The sequence below is a fragment of the Meles meles genome, chromosome 4 (assembly GCF_922984935.1).
Source record: "Meles meles chromosome 4, mMelMel3.1 paternal haplotype, whole genome shotgun sequence".
In the NCBI taxonomy this organism is placed as follows: domain Eukaryota; kingdom Metazoa; phylum Chordata; class Mammalia; order Carnivora; family Mustelidae; genus Meles; species Meles meles.
The window spans coordinates 113,972,840-113,997,862 of NC_060069.1; the positions used below are offsets into that span (position 1 = coordinate 113,972,840).

At 37.8% G+C, this 25,023-nt stretch overlaps 1 protein-coding gene across 43 annotated transcripts in view; it reads left to right on the plus strand.

Moving 5' to 3' along the window:
• Window positions 1-339: 339 nt before the first annotated feature.
• The window catches only part of LOC123940940 (ABI family member 3 binding protein), a 257,004-nt gene continuing 232,320 nt past the window's right edge, over window positions 340-25,023 (plus strand). For all 43 annotated transcript variants that reach the window (XM_046003947.1, XM_046003948.1, XM_046003962.1 and 40 more), the window contains exon 1: window positions 340-486. In XM_046003947.1, coding sequence (XP_045859903.1) covers window positions 408-486 — 79 coding nt within the window. In that variant the 5' untranslated portion in view covers window positions 340-407. The remainder of the gene's footprint in view (window positions 487-25,023) is intronic.

Genomic DNA, 25,023 nt, shown 5'->3' on the forward strand with positions numbered 1-25,023 from the left:
TTCTTAATAAGGTTTTATTCTGTTCCAGTGGTTTGGGGTATGCCTTTCTAGATTTTTAAAAGTAGTTCATCAAATGGTTAAGAACTGCCTAAGTATTTTTTCTTTCACATATATAGATTGCCCAAAATTTCAATGTTTATATCACAGAGAGAACAGACAGTTACAACCTAGCAGAGAAATGTGATGGTATGTTTTTGCTGTTGTGCCTTTTTTTTTTTTTTTTTTTTTTTTGGTGTGTGTGGGAAAGGGTGTGATGTCATTTTGTCTCCACCCCCTGTGAGTAAGCCCACAGCAGAGCTAAGTGCAGCCGCCCGCCTCTGTCACTGGGAGACAGTCCACTTAAATGCGGCTCCAGGGTTGCGGGACGCCCACCAGCATCACTCCCCGTGTGAGGTGGCAAATGCAACATGCTGTCCAGCTTGGGGTGTCTGCTTTTCTGTGGAAGTATTGCACTAGCCCTGGGAAATGCACAGAAATTGCCAAAAGGCAAGTAGCTCTGCTGTTTTGTGTTTTAAAAATAATTTTTGAGAGATACTAGTTTTTAAATGTCGAAATTAAGTGTGATCTGCTTTACCAGGTTGGGGGGGAATACAGTTCTTCTGTGGAGAGTCAAAGTTCAGATGTGTGAAGCAGCTGCTTTAACTTTTACCTTTTATTTCTTCCCTCTGTTATTTACTTTTCAGTTGAATCTCTTTAATGCAAAGATGAAGACCAACTTCTTAGGTTTAACAGAGGTTCACAGTAGCTTGAATGCTGTAGATTCAAACTATAGTATTTGTATATTGAGTCCTAGGTAGATGGCTAGGGTAGTCTATTAAAAAGTGTTGTTTGGTGTTTTTATTCCCCTTCCCAGAGAATAAACCAGTACTGGCTTTAGGTATAAAGGAAGCGGATTCTGAAACTTTGGATGGTGTAAACCTCATGAGTACTTGCTAACTTGGGGGTTGAGGGACTCAAGCAGGGCACACCGAAGTACGATCATGTGCTAACGTGTAGACACTTCTCTCCAGGGGAGTGTGGAAGAGGGTTTGATCTGCTGGATGGGACACTCCCCCTTTTCCTGGCTAAATTGCTCTCATTTTAGTGTTGGTATTTTGTTTACAAATGCCATCAAAAGAAAATTAACCTTTCTAAATTTAGACCCTGAAAGTCTTTTGCGCCTATCAGCACTGCCACAAGAGCTTGCCTCTCTCCTGTCTCTGAACATAAACATTGCATGTACTCTTTTGTTCATCTGCAGAGGCATTTTCTAAGCCAACTGCAGGTCAGGGAAGGCTTTTTATGGCTGCAGACTGTTGTAGTCAGCAGGGTTATGATAAACAGGCTGAACTTAATACACAGTTATGATGGAAAATATCAGAGGTAATGCAGAGCCACAGGCTTGTCAAAAACCTGGTGTGCACAGAATCAGAAAGGAAGGTTGTTAGTGTCAGATTTTCCAAAAGATCCTTCTTAGGTCCTCCCTTTGGATAGTTTGTTCCAAAATCCTCCTGTCTCAAGTGAAAACTCTTCTCTCCTCAGTGTGGCAAGTGAAACTTGAATCCAGAATGTGAGGGCTGGAGGCCTTAACTAGTTGCTATTTCGCTTGGTGATGTAAAAAGCAATAAAAAGGGCTGAGTAAACCTTCTTAATGCTGATCAGATAATTATGTAGAAATAAATAAATAAATAATAAAAACATATACTATTAGATCTTTTTCTTCTATTAAGAATTTTGTTTCTTGATCATAGTGAAAGTATTTAAGTAAATCAATTAGGAGGTGTAAGCATTTAGAATTAATTGTTCCTCCTCCTGAAATATTTAACAAGGACACATCATTGGAGAGAAGTTGGGTTTTCTCAGGTTCAATACCTACAGATGGTTTTGTTTTACCTAATGTTCACTGTGTAGGAATGAGAGCCATACTTTTGTTACTGCAGACTTCTGCAAATTCCAAATATTTTAATTATCATGTTGCAATCAGTGAATACAAATCTCTTGACACAGTTTTCCTTTATTTGTTGTGATTAAAAAAAAAAATAGAAAAGTTGCCCAGAATGGCCACAAAACTTTGTCTGGTTCATAGCACTTTAATTTGAAAAATTCTCATCCAGGTTTCCTTTGTAATTTTAAGAAATATCCATGGCTTTGGTAATTGTTAAAAAGCCCTGTCAAATTAAAATAATTATATTATAAAATAATTGGCAATTTTCTTATCTCTGGTGCTATGTTTTTTCTCTATTATGGAAACTACTAAGGAATTCTCTTTTAGCTGAAGTCACCTTTCTCAAACTATGTTCCAAGAATAGGTGTACTATCCTCAAAAGAAGTTGGGCAGGCATCTGCTCTCCACCAATAACTTAAGGAGTGTTCGTGCTTTGTTGTCTTTTGGGGAGTCCCAACAGATGTGAGAATTTCACAAGGTCTGAGAATCACTCAGTAAAAATACCTGCCCAACATTTTTAACCCATTGTTTCTCAAACTCAATCCATTTCCTAGTGAAATAGCTATAATATAATAATTATAATAATATAATTATAATATAACATATAAAAGCTATAATATTTTGTTCCTCTTTCACAGAACACATTTGGGGAAATGATGAGCTAAACAAGAACAGGCGGTGGGAGGGGAATAAAAAGCATTTCTCTTCTTTTTCCTTTCCACTTTAGAGTTAGTTTTATATCATCTGTGATTTAAGAAGAGGCAAGAATTTTGAAGCTGGACAGGACATCAAGTGTTAATTGAGTGGTTGCCAGACCTTTTGATTTATGAACTGGCAAAAAGACAGATATACTTTCACTATCAGGGTTCCATTACAGAGGACATAGTAGAATTGTTTGAGGATGTTCAAAGAGGAAACCAAATCCCCATTGTTCATCAAAGCAAGGCATTTTAACATATTTATAAAATAAATGAATTTATACAAATAAGTCTATTGTTTTTATTTTTCTCTTTTCACCATCAACTAATTAAAATTTCATCACACGCCACTATTTGGGAGCCAATTCCCTAGCTTAACTGTTTATTTTGTAAATGAAGACACCCAGAGGCAGGAAGCTTGGTAACTTTCCCCCATTGATGGCAGACCCAGGACAGGATTCAAGTCAGAATTCCATGTCTTGTCTTTTTTCCTACCTGGTGAATAGACTTCTCTACCCCAAACTACTAGTTACATTGTGCAGTATATGTGTGAATACTACCCTTCTCGTGAATACAATTTTTCCTGCAAATATCATAACCATTACCTTAATTTCACATTTCCCCAAGAACATGTCCTATACACACACATACACAAATTATTGTAACTATATATCTGTATAGTTGTCATATATAGTTGAGATATACATATTTTTTCTTATAAATAGCCATATATTTTTTTAAGAAAAATATTTTTTTCTTAAAAATTTTTTAAGAAAAATAGCCATATATATATATTTATAAGAAAAATTATTTGTTAAATAAGATTTCATTTGTCCCTTGTCTTTGTTTATTTGCATACTTAGCCACATACTTTGTTATAGAAAATAAGATATTGGAAGGGTCTTTCTTACTTTTCAAAAGCTTAAAGTTAGAGACTATTATTAATGGATCTCTTTTCCTTGCTACCACTTTATGGGTATGTGTTTTGGCAAATCATTTACCTTTGCTAAGCCTCATTTTTCTCATCTATAAAAGGGGAATAATGGTAACTATCTCATATGTTTTAGAATTAAATGAGATGAGATATAATGTTAATTGGGTCATAGAAAAATGGATCAATATTTTAAAATATGTGCACTATAATTTGTGATCTTGTGTCCAAACTGACAAATCTCTTGAAGGGCAATACATTTAGGCATCATATTCTTGGCAGAAAGGTGGGGCAAGGGAGTTAAGGGTTGCTCTACAGACAATGAGAGAAGACCTCTCCTGGACTCTAGCCTCACCTTCATCAACCAATGTTTGATTGCCAAGACCAAACATTGTTCTTCTTTATGGAAAGCTGCACCTTTGCCTCAGGATCAGCTTTCCCTGGGGATTGGTAAGGCCTCACAGTGCTTCCTAGAGAGATCCCCTTGTACTTGTTTTTCAGGAAGAGAATTAAGCCATAATGTACAGGCCCTGAGAAGAATCACCACATTGTTTTACACTTTTTACACTGTGCTCCAGCTACCTCGTGGAATCTTTATTCCTGGCACCGCAGAACTTTTCTCCCCCCATTGCATACCAGGCTAAGATAAAAACCACAGAGAACAATATGTGGTGAAGGGAGCCAACAAAAGCTCATGGTAGGACATGAGGGGCTTGACATACCTCTTTGCAGAAATTCTTGTGTGTGGAAGATTGTAATCAGCCAGAAGGCGAAGGCTACTATTTCTAGCTAATGCTATCAGTCCTGAGGCACGTGTGAGGAAAATCACAGAGGAACATCCAAGATACAAGTGTAATCAGATAGCCTGAAGGCCCAAGGCTCTTGGGTGTGACTCTTGGCATGTGGCAGAGCGAAGAGGCAGCTGGCACTTTGCCTCAGGTTCTTACCTGACAGGGTAGAAATCACCGATTCCCAAGACCAAAACCAGGGACAGATGGTAATAATAACAATAACTCCACAGTTATTAATAACTCTTATCAACATTTTTTGGGCTCAGATTGCCTGTGGTAATTTAGGGCTAAATATCTTTAATGTGGAAAATCTAAACTTTCCAAGGTCCCTATAAGCAGATATTCTACAATTCTTATTTTCAGAGCATAGAATTATGTTCAAAGTGTTTAAGTGATTTGCAGTCCCACAGTCAACAAGTGGCCAGAGACTATACCCTTAATTTCTGTGTAATATCAATTTCCTGCTTTATGAGAAGATATGCTAATTTATTTATAACAATTATGAATTGTTATTAATTATATTATGAATTATAATTCATAATTATAAAGGGGCACTGGGTGGCTCAGTTAGTAAAACTTCGGATTCTTGATTTCAGCTCAGGTAATGATCTCAGGCTCCGGAGATCCAGTCCTACGATAGGCTCCAGGCTCAGTGGGGATTCTGCATCCCCTCTCTTCCTTTATCCCCTCCCCACTCATGTACTCTCCCTCTCTCAAATAAATAAATCTTTAAAAAAAAAACTGTTTAATAAATACAAAGAAGATGATAACCATATTACTCTATAGCAGGCATGGTGTTTAATGCTAAGTGTTTAGATAAATCATCTCATTTTGTCCTCATTCCTGTTAAAGATACGTTATTATGTCTCCCATTCCACAGATGAGAAACTAAGCCTAAAGGGTTTGTTAGTTATCTACTGATGCATAACAAATTTCCACAAACTCATCAGTTTAAAACAACCCACATTTATTATCTCACAGTTGCTTTGAGAAGACTGAGTCTGGCTTAGCTGGGGCCTCTCCTTGGATGTGTTTCATAAGCTGAGCAGAGAGTTGGCCAGGGCTCACTGTTGACCAGAGGTCACGTTGGGTCTTTGCCACATGGGCCTTTCTGTTATGGCTGCTTGCTTCATCTAAGTGTACAGCCCAGATGAGTCTGCTGGCAAGATGAAAATTACAATCTTATGTAGCCTAATCATGGAAGTGAAAGCCTATCACCTTTTCCATATTCTATTGGTTAGAAGAAACTCATTTCCTGTCATATAAGGTGATTACATCAGAGAGTGACTACCAGGAGACAGGGATTATTGGGGGTTATCTTAGAGTCTACCCACCACAAAATGGTCTATGGCTGTTAGGGTCATATAGCTAGTAAGTGATACAATGGAACTATGAATATAGGAAATCTAATTCCAGAGAATATACTGGTTTGAGCATTAGCACCCATCCATTTCCTATAGAATCCAGCCTTTAGTGGTAGATGCCTGTTAGACACATTACCAATTTATCTCCCTCCATGGTTGAGGTCAATTCTAGGAAATTGCTGAGAATAAAGATAAATATGATAAGTGCAAAGTCTTATGGTAAATATTTGTGACACAATTTTCTGTATGCAAGAATCCAGTCAATGGCTAGATTCCTCTGCTGATTTCCTCTGTGACACATCAAATGACCACATCTGTGGTCAGTCCCATGTAGAGGGACATGCAAAGTAAATTCTCCCCAAATAGAAGCTCTGCTTTTCATTTTAAGACTTAGATGCCACCATCTCTGAAACAGAAAAAGAAAACATATGACAAAGCGAACATTTTCTTTAACAAAATATCTAAATATTAAGAAAGTAGCCCCTATTGAGTTGATGACACAGTCCCCATAAAATATCCTTCTGAAATATCAGTGGGTGGTTTCTCCAGTAAATGGAGGAGTTGTTATAAGGTCACATTAAATTTGTGTTTGGCAGAAGAAAGCATTCTTGTATGAGTGGATGTGACGGAGACAACTGGATGAACTAAAGGAGCTTCTTTCAGATCTTTTATGCTATTAATAAAACAATTCTTCCATAAGCTCTAGGAATCAAAACAGAATTTAGGTTGTACACAGGATATATTCTTAACATGTTTTCTAATGTGTTTAATGCTAGAGTATCCTGTGTGTGTTTTTTTCTCTAGCCCATGGTCTCTTCTTGTGTTGGGATTGTCCTAAAGGTCCAGGAGGTGCATGGTAAGAAGGGTAAACTTCATGGTCTCGGTCTACTTTGTTGAAGTTCTGTGGACAGGAAGACAGGGCTCAGTCTGCCACTCAAGTTAGCTTGGGGTCCCCACCAAGAACCTGCCACAGTGAGAATTTTAGGTTGTATTGTAAGTTTCCTTGATCTATCTAAAACACTGACTTGTATTCCCAGTGATTTTGGTGGAAAATTGGGAACCTTAAAGCTAGCCTGAGGTTTTTAGGCTCTCTTGGTATACAGGCTATGCAGTCAGCTAATGTTCCTCCCTGTGGAATTCTGAAAAGGAGGTAGAAGATATGATGCTTTCATAGGAGGTTCATTATTGTTCTCCAGTCACAGACTATACACCTAAAGTCTATCCATTAGAAAACCAAACCAAGTCCACCCGCATCAAGCTTCTGCTGGTCAGATTAGAAATTAATTTTACATAAAATTGAGGTCCAGTTCAAACTTCACTGATGATGTAACAATTCAATGTTTTCTTTCAAAGTAAGTTTAGCTCTTGGGGCTCCTGGGTGGCTCGGTCAGTTAAGCAGCTAACTCTTGATTTCAGCTCAGGTCATGCTCTCAGGATTGTGAGATCAAGCCCCATGTCCAGCTTTGCACTCAGCATGGATTCTGCTTGAGATTCTCTCCTGCTGCTGCTCTCCCTCTACTCCTCTCCCCACTCATGCCCCCCCTCAAAAAAAAAAGTAAGTTTAGCTTCTTAGTACAAATACTGTAACATCTATCCTGATAGTTGTAACCCTCAAACCCTCACTGTACATTAGAGTGACTGAATGTTTTCAAAAGTATCAGAGCTGCTGTGCTTCCCTACTCATTTAGGATTGATTGGCCTAGGGTGGGAGAGTTTTTAAAATGAGGTGGCCAGTCAGTTAAGCATCTGCCTTCACCTCAGGTCATGATCCCAAGGTCCTGGGATAGAGTTCCGCATCTGGTTTGTTGCATAGCAGGGAACCTACTTCTCCCTCTGTCCACTGCTTCTCCTGCTTGTGCTCTCTCTCTCTTTCCCTCGCTCTTCAAATAAATAAATAAATAAATAAATAAATAAATAAATAAAATTAAAAAATAATTCTTCAGGTGGTTCCAATGACCAGAGTTGAGAACCACTGAGCTATGGTTTTAGAAAATTTGTGTGTGTTAAGTGCTTGATAAATCTTTCACAGAGTAAAATTTAATAGTTAGAAGAAAAGCATTTTGCTATTTAAGTTTTAGCATCAATTTAATATCAAAATCAAAGATGATTTTTATTTTTTTGCTGCTTTGTTCTAAAATTTTAAAGCCTTATTTGGAAAATGTTTTGAGACTCCCTTCTCAGACTACATAGAACAAGAAAATGTTTCAAACTGAGATTAACATTTGTTTTTGGTGTTAGAAAATAAGTGCTAATCTCTAGTTTCATAAAATCTCAGAAACTAGATCTGAGAAACTATAGTGGATTGTGTTTTTCAGGACTGAACTTAAATTTATTCATTCTGTTATTCAACTGACATTTTTTAAAAATCAATATTAGGATTACAAAGATAAGTAAGGCAGTTCCTGCCTTCAAGGAGTTTGAGAAAGTGGTATTAAAAATTATTTGGCCACAGAAAAGTAATTTTCTTTTAGATGAAACTGTTGGAGTCTTAATTCTTTATCCTTACTTAGCAAAAATTTGTAAGAATTGTGCTATTCCATTATGTTGTCATGCACTAGCTTTAAGCAATATATATAATAAATATATATTTAAATATATAAATATTAAATACATAAAGATAGATATATAAATGAATTAATGGAATATATCAAGAAAAACAAAGAAAGCACTCCATGATCCTAGTTAATGCAAAATGCAGGAGTTAAACAAATGTACAATGAATTTCCCTATTAGACGGTCCAACTTCTATGAATCACCTTCGGGAATGGTTCCTCTAATTGGGCATGTTTACTGTATATATTCCAGCTCATCTTCTTTCCATTTTATGTTAAGGATACTTTGTGAGCACATATGATGGCTCATAATCTGAAACATCTTTGAAATGTATTCCATTTCTTTCTAATAAAACAAAGGGTCTCTCCTCTCTGAGTGGAGAACACACCCTTTCTAACCAAGCTTGGGGTATTTTGGTTTCCACAAGATGCCCAAATAGAGTTGCAGACTTCCTTTCTCCTTAAATGCCATTCTTTGATTTTCCCATTCTGTTAAATGATAAAAAACGTTCTGGTTTTCCAAGTGCCCTGCTGAGAGTCCACTGTGCACACGTGTGCATGCGAGCCCTAACAGGCCTTCCTTTTCAGAGAGCAGCAGATTCTGTCATTGAAGGAGGAGTCTGGGGCAGCTGCCAATGTCGTGCTGGCAGAGAACTCTGGAATTCAGTCCTGTTACAGATACGCCAGTAGGGGATACAGGACAAAGTTTTCTTCTCCTTTCATTTTCCCAGATGGAGTTAAAGAGTCTCTAGGTAATCAGTGCAGGACAAGGTATCAGATGATCTGAAGAACAGCCCCTCCTTCCCTCTACTGGCTCATCCTCTTCAAACACCCCACTTATCCTCTTGCCACAGAACAGTTCCCTAATTACTCATGTTTTTACCAGAATTAGAAGTAAAATGATGCTGGCCATGTTCTTCCATTGAGGTTTAGTCTGGAGTTTCACCATGAATTGAATTGGCAAATACTGGAAAAATAGCAACAGGGGCTACTGGGTGAAGTGCAGGGGGATATGCAAGTCTAGGCAAATGGTCTGACCCTGCTGAAATCAGATTTGCTTCTCTGAGAAAAGGGCATAATAAACACAACAGTTCTCTTTTTAGCTTCCACTAATAAATAATAGTTGGGTGGCTTTGGCTTCATTTTTGGTAGGAACTTTCCTAACCTAACTGATAGGGATGTGAGGGGACACCTGGGTGGCTCAGTTGGTTAAGCGTCTGCCTTTGGCTCAGGTCATGATCCCTGGGTCCTGGGATTTAGCCCCACATCAGGCTCCCTGCTCAGTGGGGAGCCTGCTTCTCCCTCTGCCTGACACTCCCCCTGCTTGTGTTTTCTCTCTCAAAGAAAAAAAAAAAAAAAGAGGGGATATGAAGACCCAATACATTTGCATTTTTGAAAATCCTCTAACCATGGCAGCTAGAGGAAGACCGCCTGGGAGCTCTGCTCACCTGGACCCTTCCTGAAAGGATGCTGAGCTGCCAGCTTGCTCCATTGCTGGATGGCAGGGTTTCCTGAGCCTGGGCCTGTAGTGGGTCAGCCTCGCAGTGACACAGGGCCTGAGGAGAGGAACCACAGCACTGTGGATCTTTAAAGCATAATTCTTGCCATCAGCGTCCTGCTCCCGTTACTTTGTCCAACCCGCCGAAGGTTGTGGAAGGCCCTGCTGAGAGCAGATTTACCTTATATTGTAAAAGATTTGGGAGCACGAGTTGTAGTCTGTGGTCAGTTTTACCCCCACATATCTTGGGATACAGTTCTGCGTGACTTGAAATTCTCCTGGATGCCTGCTATCCTCTGTCTAGCCAGCTCTCAGGTACTGTGCTGGTCTGATCAGTCGCATAATGAGATTTTTTTCCCTGCCCTCTTTTTTTGTTCCTAATCTTCCTTTCTTTTCACCCTCCTTCTCTCTCACTTCTTCTACTTCCCTCCTTTCCTCTTTCTCCCTCTCTTAATGCCAAAGGATTCCTCAGAACTTTCTCCAGGCTTCCAAACTCAACCTTTTCTGCAGGCCATTTAGACCCTCATTTTCACTTTACAGTTGACTTTTTTATCTGTTCAGATAGAGCAGGAATCATCCCTTTGGAAGACAATGCACACTTCATAATTTTTTTGACGGAATGGTGGGTGTTTGTGTGTCATGCTAAATGTTCCACTTGACTGAAAATATGGTTTCCCACTCATTTATCTTGACATCAGCAAGCTTGCAGAAAGCACAAATTTACATTCAGCTGATAAGCTCTGTTGCCTATCAGATTGGACAAACCATAACTGTATATTAACACCATAGTTCATTCTTAAATCATTGTGAAGATGGCCTAAGTTATTACATCTCTTGAACTGTGGCATGATAAAAGCCAGATACTACAGTGATATTTTGTAAGGTCACTTTTCTTTTTATTCCTCGATTTTTGTTCCATTGTAGTTGTTGGGGTTTGATGTTTTGAAGAACTTGAAGAGAACTTTGCTGTTTTCCATGGGGCTTGTTGATATAGATCTTAAGTTCAAATGCCATGTTTCTCTTCATTTCACTGGTAGCCAACATTTCCTTGAAACTGAGTTTCTGTACCAAATGTCCCTGAGAAATGTGATCCTCGAATTGGCAACCGGATCACAGTTGCAGGCATTTAATATCATTTCATTGTGCCAGACTCCCTCTTTGATCTCTGTTTCTCCACCTCCCCTTTGTTTTGCTATACTCAACAGATGCCTTCCAAATCTTTCTCTCTTTCCAGCCTCTTCTCTTCTGCTTTCATGTCTTTTTCAAGTTCTAACCCTTGTGCTGGAAGAACTCCAGTATCTCTACCACAGAAACTTTAGTCTATTGGCTTCTAGACATTTTCAACCAAGATCTGCAGCAATAATGACTAGTGAAAAAATATATATGTAAAATTAGGTTTCCGGATTCGGGTGTGTGTGCTTACACACGTGTGTGCCATGCTGCATTATAGTGCTGGTTCTCCTTGAGATGCTAACCAAAAACCAATAAATATGAAATAGATGAAAGACCTAGAAATGGGTTAAACTTGGTGTCAGGAACCACTGGATTTTGATTGATTAACATACTGGTATTACTGTGGTTTAGGATTTTGCTCTTATATGGAACAATTTAGTTGAAAAATCTTTATAACCAGTCTTTCACTGGAGCAAGTGAGTATTTTTATTACCCTGTTTTGGAAGATGGTAACTCAAATTTTAAATATTGATATTAAACTCAATCTCCAGAAAGACTAATTTAAAATATCCTTAAATCACTTAAGGAAATAATGATACTTCATACTCCTGCTTAGTCAAAATTCCTTCTCTACCTACTCTTGGCAAGAAATCTCGCTTTCACAATTTTTCAACAACGTGTCAGTGCTTTTTCAAGTACTTTCAGGTGTCTTTCACAGCTCTTTACAAAGAACACAATTTAATTTTATAATCCCCTAAATTTCTCAGCTGAATTGCATTATATAACACTTGTTCTTAATCGGCCATTCATTCTAAGCATCTGTTTTCACTTATGTCAGAAAATTAAGACAATAAGTATTTACTGTAGTGTTTTCTAAAATTGTCATAAACCATGCTCACATGTCATCTGTAAGGTTTTTGTGGTATCCCAGAAACATCCATTTCAAACATTCCTTTTCATGGCTGGAGTTTCATAGGCCACAAAGGGACCACAGGCGTTAACACTAAATAAACTTCCTGTAAATTACATTATCAAATGATTTAAAAGGCATTAAAGGATAAGCATTAGCAAAGTCAAGATCTCTTTAGGGATATTTCTTTCTAGGCACTTTCTGATTTTGTGAGAATGTTTGTTCCCCCCCCCACCCCCCCACCCCCCGCTTTTTTAAGGGGAAGAACATTACCTCCATTTATCTGCTTTGAAACTAAAGTCTCTCTCCCACCTACTTTCCTCCTTTATGGTACTTGCATCCTACTCCATCCACAAGCTCTGGTTGTGGAAGATGGGAATAGGAAAATAAACATATGAATTTTGTTTTATTGAGACACAGCTGTTTAATAAACCTGGAGATAATAATTCTCAGACTATTGAAGAGCAAGGAATCACTAAGAGTAGTGGTCTTCAAGATTGAGTGAGTATCAGAAGCGTCTGGAGGGTTTATTAAACCTCAGAGTGTTGGGCACTGTCCCCAGAGTTTCTGACTCAGTGGGTCAGAGATGAGATGGCCTGGAGAATCTGCCTTTTTCACAAGTTTCCAGGTGCTGCTGGTGCTACTGGCCCTGGGACCACATTTTTGCAAACCACTGACTTAGTGAATCTGTTAAGTATACAGAACCCTATCTTCCCTATCACCTCCCTTCATGCCCCCTCCTCCTTACTACACTCATATCAGATTCTGATATAGTAGGTTGGTCATCTGCATGTTTAGCAACTATCACTGTTGATTCTGGTGAGATTAGCTGTGTCTAGAGAAATAAGACTGATCTTTTTATATAATCAGCACCAAGTCCTGAGACACTGCTTCAAAGAAAGTGATTAAGAGGAACTTAGCTAGCTTATTGTAGCTCTATAAACTTGGAGAACCCATGGTTTCCATTGTTCAGTATAGGAGACGTGTCTGCAGAAAAAAAATTAGCTTGAGACAGTAAGTTCACCACTGATTCTTGTGATAAACTTCTGTCTGCCCTTATACCAGAAACAACCTTCTTTTCCATACCTGGTTGGAACTCTGAGCTGCATTCACCATTAATGTATACTTGTTTGGTAGTGAGTAATGTTTAAAACTGGGGCTGCAAGGTTTTTGGTGACATTATGAGATATTAGTGAGAATTATTTGCTTGTGTATATATATGTTAAAGTTAATGCTTAATATTAGCCTCTGAAGCATCTATTAAGTGTAACCCAAACTCAAGAAATCCTAATGAAGTATAAAGAGTTTTCCAGGTCAATCAAGAAAAATAACAACTGTGAAATTGAAGATGAACTTGTATTTTGCATAAAAGTTCTTTATTATTTTTACTTACATAGACTGTTGGCCAGCCCCTTGGCTAATACTGGACATAAACCCATTATTGAACATTAGCCATGATATTCATATTTGGCAGCCAGCTGAAAACACTGTGTAGGTTAGACTTTCTTTTCTTAGCTCTGGGAGTCCATAAAATTCTTGCAGTTGTATGTAAAGTAGTATACTTGTATGTACATTTTGGAGGGTATTGGACCTGAGGTGTTGAGATTCTCAAAGATGTCTAGAAGCCAAAAAAGTTAAGAGCTATATGTCTAAACAGTTGCCTTTTACTGAGTTAGAATTAAGATGTATCAAGTAAGTTCCTAGAAGGATTACCACTATGTGCATAGAACACATAGAAAGGGCTTTGAGATGGTTTGTGAAAAACCTCAAACTTCACAACTAAAATGTGAAGACACAGTTTGTTTTATGCTGTTAGTTTTGTTGTGGAGCAAAAAAAATTAAATGTAGAAATATAGTATTCAAGTAATCCTCAAATGTCCTCCTCTCCTGGTGTTGTATTCAAGTAATCCTCAAATGTCCTCCTCTCCTGGTGTTCATGCCTTTTTAGAGTTCCCTCACATAATGAAACATGGCAGGCCTGTGTTCCATTAGCATACAGAAGAAGTGAAAAGAAGATGTGTGACTTTTGAGGTTAGGTAATTAAAGACAATGCAGTTCACACCTTGCTCTTGATCTTGGATCACTCAATCTGGAGAAGTCTTGTGGAGAGGGCTACATGGTGAGAAACTGAGACTTCTTCCTCCTCATAGCCAGCACTAACTTGCTAGCCATATGAAAGAACCATTTTGGAAGTGCATCCTCCAGCCCCAGTCAAGGCTTCAGATGACTATAGCTCTGGTCAATATCTTGAATGCATCTCATAGAGGTTCTGAATTGTAACTACCTAGCCAACCTGTTCCCAAGTTCCTTCCTAATCCATAGCAACTGTATGGATAGTACATGCTTATTGTTAAGTATCTAAGCTTTGGGTTAATTTATTATGTAACAATAGATAATACAGGGAGTGACTTTTTTACTGTAATTCAAAGGATGATTTAAGTGGAGTTAAAAATAGAATGAGAAATACAGATCATTTTATTTATTGGCATATAGCTTTGATAGGCAAAAGATAAGTGGAAATAAATTCTGGAAGATAATTTTTAGATCCATTACAAAAAAACTGGGCATAAATGCTCACCAAAGAGTGACTGAAAACATATTATAACATTTGAAAACAATTTGTAAACAAATAACCTTCTAAAGTAATCACAGAAAATATTTGATAGGTTAGAGCAGTTTAAAGACCATGTCTTCTGAGGGCTTAATAGATGGCCTTGACTTTCATTCCAGAGGCCATTTCAGGACTGGCCCAAGGCCAAGGGTGAGTCTGTATTGGGCATGCTATCATTTAGTAAAGTTGACCTGTGCCCAAGAGAGCTTAAAGAGAACCAGATCAAGATCCACCCTGTAGCTGACCTACATCCCTGAATTCCCCTGAGGAAAAAATGGGCCTCCTGGGACAAACTTGGATCAATCCAGGCTCTTATCTCTTTAGCCTTTGGCCTTGGCTTTGACCTCATGCTAAAGTTTATGCCATAACATTCTTCATTAATTATATCTCCAGGGTAGGCATTTGTGAAATTTCTTGTCTCTTATAGAAAAAGACTTTATAAGCACCTAACTTATGTTAGGAAGGATAAAGATATAAAGAAGAACAATGGTTACAGTTCTTGTGAAGTTTATATCCTAGCAAAAGAAATAGATGAACTAAACAGTATACTACAATATAATAAATGCTCTACCTATATCTGACCTCTAGTGTGACTTCATTAATCAATGTGATTAGTGCTTTAAGCTGACTTCATTTGCTGTCTTCAAAAATACCTTTGTTTATAAAATGATTCCAAAGAAAAATGAGACACTTATCACCAGTTACTAAGACCTTATTAACAACACAAGTAACAAAACATAAAATTGGGTAAGCAGTTTCCAGCCATTTGGCCTGTTCCTTGGCCAGTCAATATCTGGGTCTCTTGGATGATATAGGTCACAAGGGATAAAGAGTCTTCCTGCTTAGTCCCTCTTTCCAGACCAAATTCTAGTCTAGATCCCAAGTCTTTTTTACCATTGTGTACCATCATTCAAGGAATCACAAGGCTCTATGTGGTCTCTTACTTTCATGCAGGTTCAAAGCACCACAGACTTGACCTTCCCAGAGCATCTTATCAGAGTTGCCAAGAAAGGGCTGTTTTAGCAGTAAAAACAGCTCATTTCCTACCACTCCTTTATCCACTGTTGATAAACACACCTAATTAAGCAAAACATTCAGGCTTTTGAAGCAGATTCGAGTTGTGAGGGATGCTGTGGCAAAGAAAAAAGTAAGGAAGGCCAAAAAATTGAGTAAAATCTGAAACCATCATCCAAACAGTGTGCCATGGGAAGAGTCACAACTGTGAGTAGAGATCACTGTCTTAGGATCTTTTCCCCACTCTGTCCTGGGAAGTGAAGGACCTTTCATCCTCACTGGCTCTTCTCTTCCAGGGCAGCAGTGGCATTCAGTCCTAAGTGACTTTGTTCCTTGGACTCATGTATTGCTTTTAGGTTTCATTTTCTCATCTTGCTTTACCATTTTATTACAATATAACAAAAGAGGGAAGAAACTTCCAATGATTAAAGGCTTTTATCTGCATTCAAATGAAGCATTTGTACTTTCTCAGTATCTTTCCCTTTTTTCTAAGATAACATGATTATAACATATTCTTTAAGAAGTTCTCCATATTGTTTTTAATATATCTAATTATTAAATAATCTTCAGGTCAACATGTTAAAAATAACTAACTTCTCATAAAGCAGAAGAAATACTTTGTCTAGACTGTCTGCAAAAAACTTGCTTGTTGTATATTAGAGAAAGAGAATCTCAAACAGCATCTTGGGCAGGTTTCCAGGGGTGTGAGATGGAGCTCCATGTTGGGCTCTGCACTCAGTGGGATTCTCTCTCTCCCTCTCACTTCCCCTGCTTGTACACACTCACTTGCTCACTCTCTCTCTCAAATAAATAAATAAAATCTTTTTAAAAAAGAAAATAATCTTTTGTGGTTCCAGCTTAATCTTGAGAACAGGCAACTTTCCTCTTTCCTTCAAAATTTAAAAACACTGTGAAAGATGTCTCTGTTTCCTATTTGTCTACCTTTGTTTCATCCAATTTGATAAACTTTTATATTTTGTCAATTTCAGTCAAGATATAAAGCATTTTTATCACCCCAGAAAAAAATCCCATTGTGTTCCTGTTGTAGTTATCTCTTCTCCCTAATCCCAGCCTCTGACAACCACTGATCTGATTCTGTATCTACAGTTTTGTCCTTTCAGAATGTCCTATAATAGAAGCATGTATTATGTAGACTTTTTGTCTAGATTTTTTCACTTAGCACAGTGCTCTTATGATACATCCACATTGTTGCAGGTGTTAGTAGTTCTTTTTATTGGTTGATAAAATTCCATTATATGGCTGTACCACTAATTGTTTACTCACTAATTGATGGACTTCTCGGCTGTTTCTAGTTTGGGCGATTATGATTAAAACAGCTATAAACATTTGCTTACACATCTTTGTGTGAACATATACTTTCATTTCTCTTGGGTAAACATATAGCAGTAGGATTGCTTTGTCAGATATTCAGTATATGTTTAGCTTTATAAGAAGTGCCAAACTGTTTTCCAAGAAGCTATACACTTTTTATAGCAAACTATGAAGATTTTAGTTGTTCCATACCCTTGCCATAGCTTGGTATTGCTGATTTTTTTTCTTCTTTAATTTTTTGCTGTTCTAATAGGAAAGAGATTAGTTTTGAATTTTAGAGACTTGTTTGTACTATTAGGTATCTTTCTTTAAAAATATATGAGATCAATTTTCTTAGAAACTACCATCTTTTCTAAAAGATAATAGGTAAATGAATTTCTTATTAGATAAGGTAAAATATTGGAATTGGCTATATTTGCCTGGTACAGAGGGAACATTCAATGAAGTCTAATCTTATCTCCTTCCCTCCCTGTATCTTTTATTCATGAATCATCATAACTCAGACATTAAAATTACACCACCTAAGTTGAAGTGTCATGTAGTCTTTGCCCCTTTCAGATTCAAAATTCAATTTTAGCTGTTTTTCATATTTTTTTAGACTGCATATATTTATTCATTTTAGAGAGACAGAGAGAGTGTGAGCAAGGAGAGAAGCAGAGGGGGAGGGAAAGAGGGGGAAGGAATTTCAAGTATACCCTGCTTTGAACACAGAGCCCAACGTAGGCCTTGATCTCATGACCCTGAGGTCATGACCTGAGTGGAAGTCAAGAGTTGGATGCTTAACTAACTGAGTCAACCAGGCGCCCCTTTCATATTTTAAAAAAGACGCACTTTGAAGGAGAGTCCTCTAGACTGGAGAATGCTGAGTAAATCTGGCCAACCCATGCAATGTGTAAAGGAAAGCCTTCTCTAGATCCATAATTAAGGTGAGATTGTAGAAAGGGGGTATTAGGCAGAAAAATGATCCTTAGACTTGGAAATAAACCACCTCAATTTTAGTCTTTACCTACTTCTAACTGGGTGGGTGACATTAAAGGAAAGGGTTTAGTTTCTCTGAATCTTATTTTTCTCACCATAAACCATGGACCACAATACAGTTAATTCTCATTACTCACAGTAGTTATGTTCTATAAAGTTGCTGCAGACACTTTATTAGCAAACATTGAGCTATTCCTTTTAGGCGAAATACAGGGTTAGTTTCCTGAGAGTCTCTGATCACATTTTTGTCAGCCAATCAATATTTAACCTTGTTTTCGTATGTTTCTATTTAAAAACAATGAATCTGATATATGTTGTTGCTTCATTAGCATTAAACTCAAGCCAAGGGCACTATAGCTCATGCCTAAACAGAACCTATCTGATACACATATTTTATACTCTGTAAGGCCACAGGATAGCACCTCCACTCTACACCTGGAGGCCATTTTAAACAGGGAAATCAGCAACAAAAAAACACAAACATGGAAAAAACATAGCACTAAACAGACTGTGTAAAGGACACTTGTTTACAGTCTGAGAGCGGAAACAAGGAAGCAGTGGTGCCCCGTTCAGCCTCAGCTGGAAATACGCACATCAGGTAGCTCACGTTTTTTTGCCTCTCTATGCATGTCCACAAATGACCACAAAAGTGCTGCAGGTATTGATTTTGGGGTTACAAATAAAGTACATGAGTAGGAAAAATTTACAGAGTCTGCTAATAGTAAAGGTTGAATGACCATATTCTCTATTCCTGTCCCACAGGGTGGATCATGTATATTGTTTCAGTGAATGGACATGGCGATGCTGTTATTATGGTTGAGCATGAGTGTTTTCTCCAGCCAAGGTCTAAGAAATCTAGCATTTATGAGGAAGAAAAAGGAAATCTTAGTACTTAGGTATCTCATTGGGCCTCAAACACAATAAATAGATTAGGAAAATGTAGAACCTAATGGAATTTAAAAATATGCATTAACATGTGAAGATAACATCATGTCAAAGAGCCTTGATTGGCAAAAAGAAAAACTCCATTGTTTGATTTCTTTAAGGTGGGCGAACACTTGTTGGAGCCTGATTGCTCTTGTGCACATTTGCAGCTGCCTTGTAGGATCCTTTTTTTTTTTTTTTTGAAGATTTTATTTGTTTATTTGACAGACAGAATCACAAGTAGGCAGAGAGGCAGACAGAGAGAGAGAGGGAAGAAGACTCCCTGCTGAGCAGAGAGCCCAATGCAGGGCTTGATCCTAGGACCCTGAGATCATGACCTGAGCTGAAGGCAGGGGATTAACCCATTGAGCCACCCAGACGCCCCTGTAGGATCCTTTTTAAACTGAGTGGTCAGCCAGAATTTGTCTTCTTGGCCCAGAGAGTGGTTTTCGCATCTCAAAGGTGTTTTATACATATTTGCAGTTTATTTGTGGATTCCTTTCAGTAGAGATAGATTTTTTCACACAAAAATTTGATTTTGCTTCATTTTCTAAAATATAGTACAGATGTTGTTTGAATAGCTATGCTAACTCTCAAGGAATCTCTAACTACAGAGATGCACTGAGCTATTGAGGTGAAATTACCGACTTGCAGAAATGTTTCTGTGGGAATCTGGTGCTTAAGGGGATGACATTCCATTCCCAGTTGCCCTCCCTTCTACCTTCTTTTTGGAAGGCACACCCTTCTCAGCCCACATTTCTATGATTCCTTCCTGACAAAGTGTTAGCTGATTTGACTGGCAAGAACCCTCACACCTCTTTTCTGTTTTAATTTCCATTTAAAAGATCTGTTTTTAATGACCTGGTTCTTGATCCCTCATTTAAAAAAAAAAAACAAAAATACAAAAAACCTGTGGTTTTGTCTGGATGAAGACAAACACGTTGATAAGCAGATGATTTAAATTCAATTTCCATTACATCTGCTCAATTTTTACCATATATCAAGCTCTGTACTTGTCAGTTATTTCCATTTTTATTGTGTGATACAATCCTCTATAAGGCAGCTTTAAAACTGGGGGGAAAATCCAGAATGGGTGGTAGGCATCAACATGCCTTCGGGACCCACCCACATTCTTGGTGTTCTCCTCTCCTGAACTTAATACCTAAAGACTTCTATTGCCCCACTCCAGACTTGCCTTCTCTTTGCAATACTTTCAGCTCCAGACTACCCATCTATAAAAATTTCTCTAGTCACTGTCCCATTTCTGCTAGCCTACTCCTTGAAAATAATCTTGTATTTTCATTCATAGTAAGGTCTTAATGGCTAACAGCTAAATGTCTTAGTTCTCTGAAACATTTGACTTTTTTTCTAAAGATGTTTGTATGAATAAAGCAATAATGCAAGAGGATCTATATTCTCTAATGGGAAGATTTCCACCAAGTGGGATTTGAAAGGAAGAATTTGTTAAAGCATGAGAGTCCTCCTTATGTCTTTCAAATCGTGTCAGATAAGAGGTAACCTATTCTGTTTACATGTTCAATGTGTCCTGGAAAGGGCACTGAGTAACACCTTCACTGTAGAAAGTCCTCACTGTACTACAGTGTTTGTGGGGAACTTGCCAGGCATGCTGGGAGGGGGCTGTATATTTAACCCACAAAATGGTATCATCAACCACCAAAATTTCTTGAAGCAGTTATAATCACCAAGAAAGCAGCTTTCAGGTCTCTTTGCTTGATGATCTCCTTGGAGTAACCCACTTTTTAAAATTAGGATTCAAAAGAAAAACACCTGGTATGGGACATGTGACATGAACACCTGTGAAGGGCCACCTCCCTGTCGTTTTGTTTGGATACTGAGATGGAGAATTAGTCTCCTTTGCTCACTCGTATTTGTCCACCTCCCCCACTCCCTATGGAAGGGGAGCAACGCTACAGGCACAGAGGAAAGCTTTCAGCACAAACTGCTGAAAGGCCCTGCTCTAGGAGGGCAGGATAACAAGCTAAGGGCACAGGAACTCTCAGCCCCGAGGAGAGGGAGATAAGAGGGTAGCAGTATCTGATGACACAGACAGAGAGAAGTCTAGTCATGTGAAAGTCTGGACACTCCCTCTAGAGTGAGTGAGAACAAGTAAATTTAATAAAAGTTGCTGGACTCCAAGTTCTTTGGTTCTTTTCAACACTTGAGAGAGGCATTGTGAGACCTGCCAATCAGCATCCATATATCTCTAAATGTGACACTACTTTGCAAGTGGATAACTGAGTGAGGCTCTATGTGCTTGGTCATATATTTTAGTGGGTTCACTTTGGAAGGAACTGTAACTACTTCCCCAGATGTCCAACTAAACATGCCACTTTTGACAGAAGCAAAAACCAACCCATGTTAAAACCAGATCAATGCTTCTGATTTTGACACTGAGCATTGTTATGAAATAAGGAGCCTAGTTTCTGCTTCAGATCAATAAAAAATTCATTCAACAAATACTTATTAATTACCTTCTATAGCCTAAACACTATCAGAGATTGGGCATGGTTAAGAGTGTACTTCACCTTTTTTTCATAGACTTAAACAGCTCCAGAGGCTCTTTGGCCATCCAAGTGTGTGGCCATAAGGGAATTCAGCAAGACCTTAGAGAAATGGGCAAGATTTGGCTAGATCTGTACCTGAAGGAATACTCCCATGCGAGTACTCTATTGAAAGAAATGCAGTAACTCCTTATGTAATATGAAGTTTGTAAATAAAGACCAGCTAATAATCATTTAATTTGAAGAATTTTTGTAATACAGCTTTCTGTTTGAGGCTAACTTTACATGAGCCAGGGTGGGAGAAGTGTATATTATTTTAGAAAGATGTATTTTTAAAAAAAAAGTCTAAAAAATATTTCCTTTGCTGAGATTATTGGGGATTTCCTCTGACTTTTGGCAAATGGTTTACAAAAATGAGTTAACACCCTCAAATGTAGACACTTCCTACTCCACCCTGAGTCAATTCCAGCAAAATCCCATTCTTCTTTTTCAAAAAAGAATTTTTTTTTCTTCTTGATGACACAGATCTGCTTTTCTGTCTGTTTTAAGCTATGCCTTGAGATTTGAAGATCCTAGAGTTTCTCTGCCTTTCTTTGTAAATGCACATTCTTGGGACAAGTTGCTATTCTCAGTACAGCTTTTATTATATATTGTGATTTCTGGAGAATTTTTTTTTTAAGTTTGTAGTAAAATCCAGAGTCAAGGGTCTGCTGCTGGCCATGTTTATTGAGTGCACCCATCTCTTTGGTACTCAGCTTTTGTTCTCTCTATATGGGGCAGCATGGGGAGTGTGCTATGGAGTTGACCGGTAGTCAGGAGGGTTTCAGTTCTGGCAGTTCCACTTGTTAGCTCTAGAGCCCTACATTAGTCTTCCAACCTCACTTGGCCTCAGTTATCTCAGTTTTTAAATGAAATGAAGAATATATTCTACAATCTCAAAATTCCTTTCTATCTCTAAAATTCAGGGTGATGCATTCTATAAGTAAGACTGGGAATTGCCTTTGTGGCTCATCGCGGCTGCATGGTGGGTGGCTTGGCTCTCACTCTAGTCTGTGACCTTCTTGCTTCATGGTTTGCATCACTAAGGCTATGTGTCTCTCTCCCCGCCCTTTGTGTCAAACGCTGGATCTGTATAACACGAGGTTCCAGTGACTCTGCTAGTGAAGTGCAAATAAATAGATGACTCCTGTGAGTTTTAGAAAGCTCAGCAAATCCCAAAGGGAATTATGCATGAAGCCTACATCTGCAGGAAAAACTCATAAAGGATAATCTATATTTCTTTTAGAGCAGCAAATTCAAGATCCTGAAATGGATCATTCAGGATTTTTTAAAAAATGGGATTCTGTGATTCAAAACTGTATATTTTACAAATAGAATAACAGACTGGAAATATCTTCTATCATATGAAGAATCTGGGTCAGGTATGGTCACCTTGTCCTATCAGAACTCCCTGAGCTCATCGATGGCACCCTTTGCCCGTATCTTCCACCACAACATAGCCCTATTTTGATACTAATCTCAACCACCTGATACTTGGCCCCTTTCCAACCTCATTCATTTTAGTATATTTTAAAGAGTTATATGATTAATAACCTGAATAACTACAGTTTTTTTTCATGTATGTGAATGTACATATTTATGAATACTAGGCTACACTGAAAACTACCAGCTAATGGCAGATTAAAATTTTACGTTATGAAATATTCATCGAGACATTTGAATTCCTAGACTAGTATAAATAAAATTTAAATGTCAATTTAGTCATAATCATTCTACTTTATTAAACCATTTTTGCAATGATTGAATTTAGAAAATTGCATAGAGGGGTGGGAGGTTGGGGGAACAGGTGGTGGGTAATGGGGAGGGCACGTTTTGCATGGAGCACTGGGTGTTGTGCAAAAAGAATGAATACTGTTACGCTGAAAAAATAAATAAAATGGAAAAAAAAAAAAGAAAATTGCATAGAGACTTGACTATATCACCATAAAATTAGAATTGATTATTTTTATTGCATATTCACAGGATCAATTGTGCTTTGTCATATCGGTGCTCCAAGAGGCGAAGCAGCCCAACGTATCTTAGGCAGCATTAATCTCAATATTTGGTTTAACAAAATTTCAATACCACAATAATTTAATCTGTCTCTTGGAATTGATGGGAATCAAAAAAGTTTTGCCCCTACTGGTCATAGAGTTCAGAGCCCAAAACCCCAGACAGTATACAGTTCAAGCCCTTCCTTTCACAGATGAGAAAATTGGGGTGTAGGAACATGGTTCCTAGGTTTAACAGCGATAACACTGCTAGTCAAGAACAGAACTAGGTCTGCTAAATAACTTTCCCATACCTGAGTAATCTTTAAAAACATAGCATATGGTTTTATAGGAAGGTAATCATGAACACAAAGTCATCAAACATGGTATCTAAAATAAGAGTTTGTGTCTTGAAAGAAGAACAACATTCTCAGACCAATCTATTCTGTGCATGATGGATTAAGAGAGGTTTATTTGAGTCTTTCCATTCACAAAATTCTTATTGTTTAATCTGTATTATAGTTTCATACATTTAACTAAGGAACTGTATTTACAAATTACCAACTTTTCATTTGTAATCCAGCTTTATGATAACGAAGTATCTGCCTACATTTTTGTTGTTATTTAATTATGTCACTTTAGAGCAGCGATCAGCAAACTTCTCAGGGTAAGACCAGATAGTAAACACTTTGGCTTTGTAAGCCATATAGTATTTCTCACACTCAATTCTTCTGTTTTCACAAAACAGATGGTACACTGGATTTAGTCCATGGGCCACAGTTTGCGCTTTAAAGCATGAAATTAAGAGATAATGTTGTCTTACTTGCTTTACTTCACTAGAGAAAAGCTTGCAAAAGCTATGCTGTTGGATAAAAAAAGTCTTGCCTGGTTTTCTAGATGATGAAGTTAGAGATACTGAGTTTATTGATAGCAGATCTCCGGTCTGTACTCATAGTCCACACATGAAGTCATGGTTCTCCATTTGTGATAACAGCTGTGCATGGTGGAAAAAATTAGTGTTGTGAGTCCAATGTGACCACTTAAGGTTGGAGGACAGAAGTATTCTCAGGCTTATAAAGTTGATCCTGCTTTTTTGATGTAGCTCTTTTAGGATTAAATTAGAAGGAATACTAAGCTAGTCACAAAACTAGACTTGGTTTATGGACAGTTTTTGGTCCATCTTTGGCCTTGTGTGAAGTCCTCCCTTAACTGAGAGACATGACAGAGGCATGCATTCATTCATTTCAGACACCTCTACAATAAAAGTAGCATTTACCTTTTGTAAAGATAATTTAGAACACAAAATTGAGCACATTGAGGATAGGAACCTTGTTTCCCACCTGTGGTGTTTTGGCAGTCATGTCACTGATGTGAGCTTCTGCTGACTTCACCTGTTAGATCCCTAAGGTGCTTCCATCACTAACACACCATGATATCATTCTGCAGAACACCCAGAATAATGCTTGGCACGCAGAAATTATTCAATAGACTTTTTTTTTTTAAAAAAACAAATAACATGGAAACTCAGTTTTAAACTAAAAAAATGGAAAAAAAATAAACTAAAAAATGGCATTGTTCTGATAATAAACAGAATACACTTTCTGCTCTTTTGCTTTATTTCATTTAGGGCTTTCCATGTTTTCATGTCTTTACTGTTGCAACTCTCCTAGAATGTACTCTGGTCCAGCAATAATTGGCCATTCTGAAAGATATTTGCTAATGTTTTAGAATTTTATTTCAGAAGTTAGAGCACTTGATGGTTTGAACTACC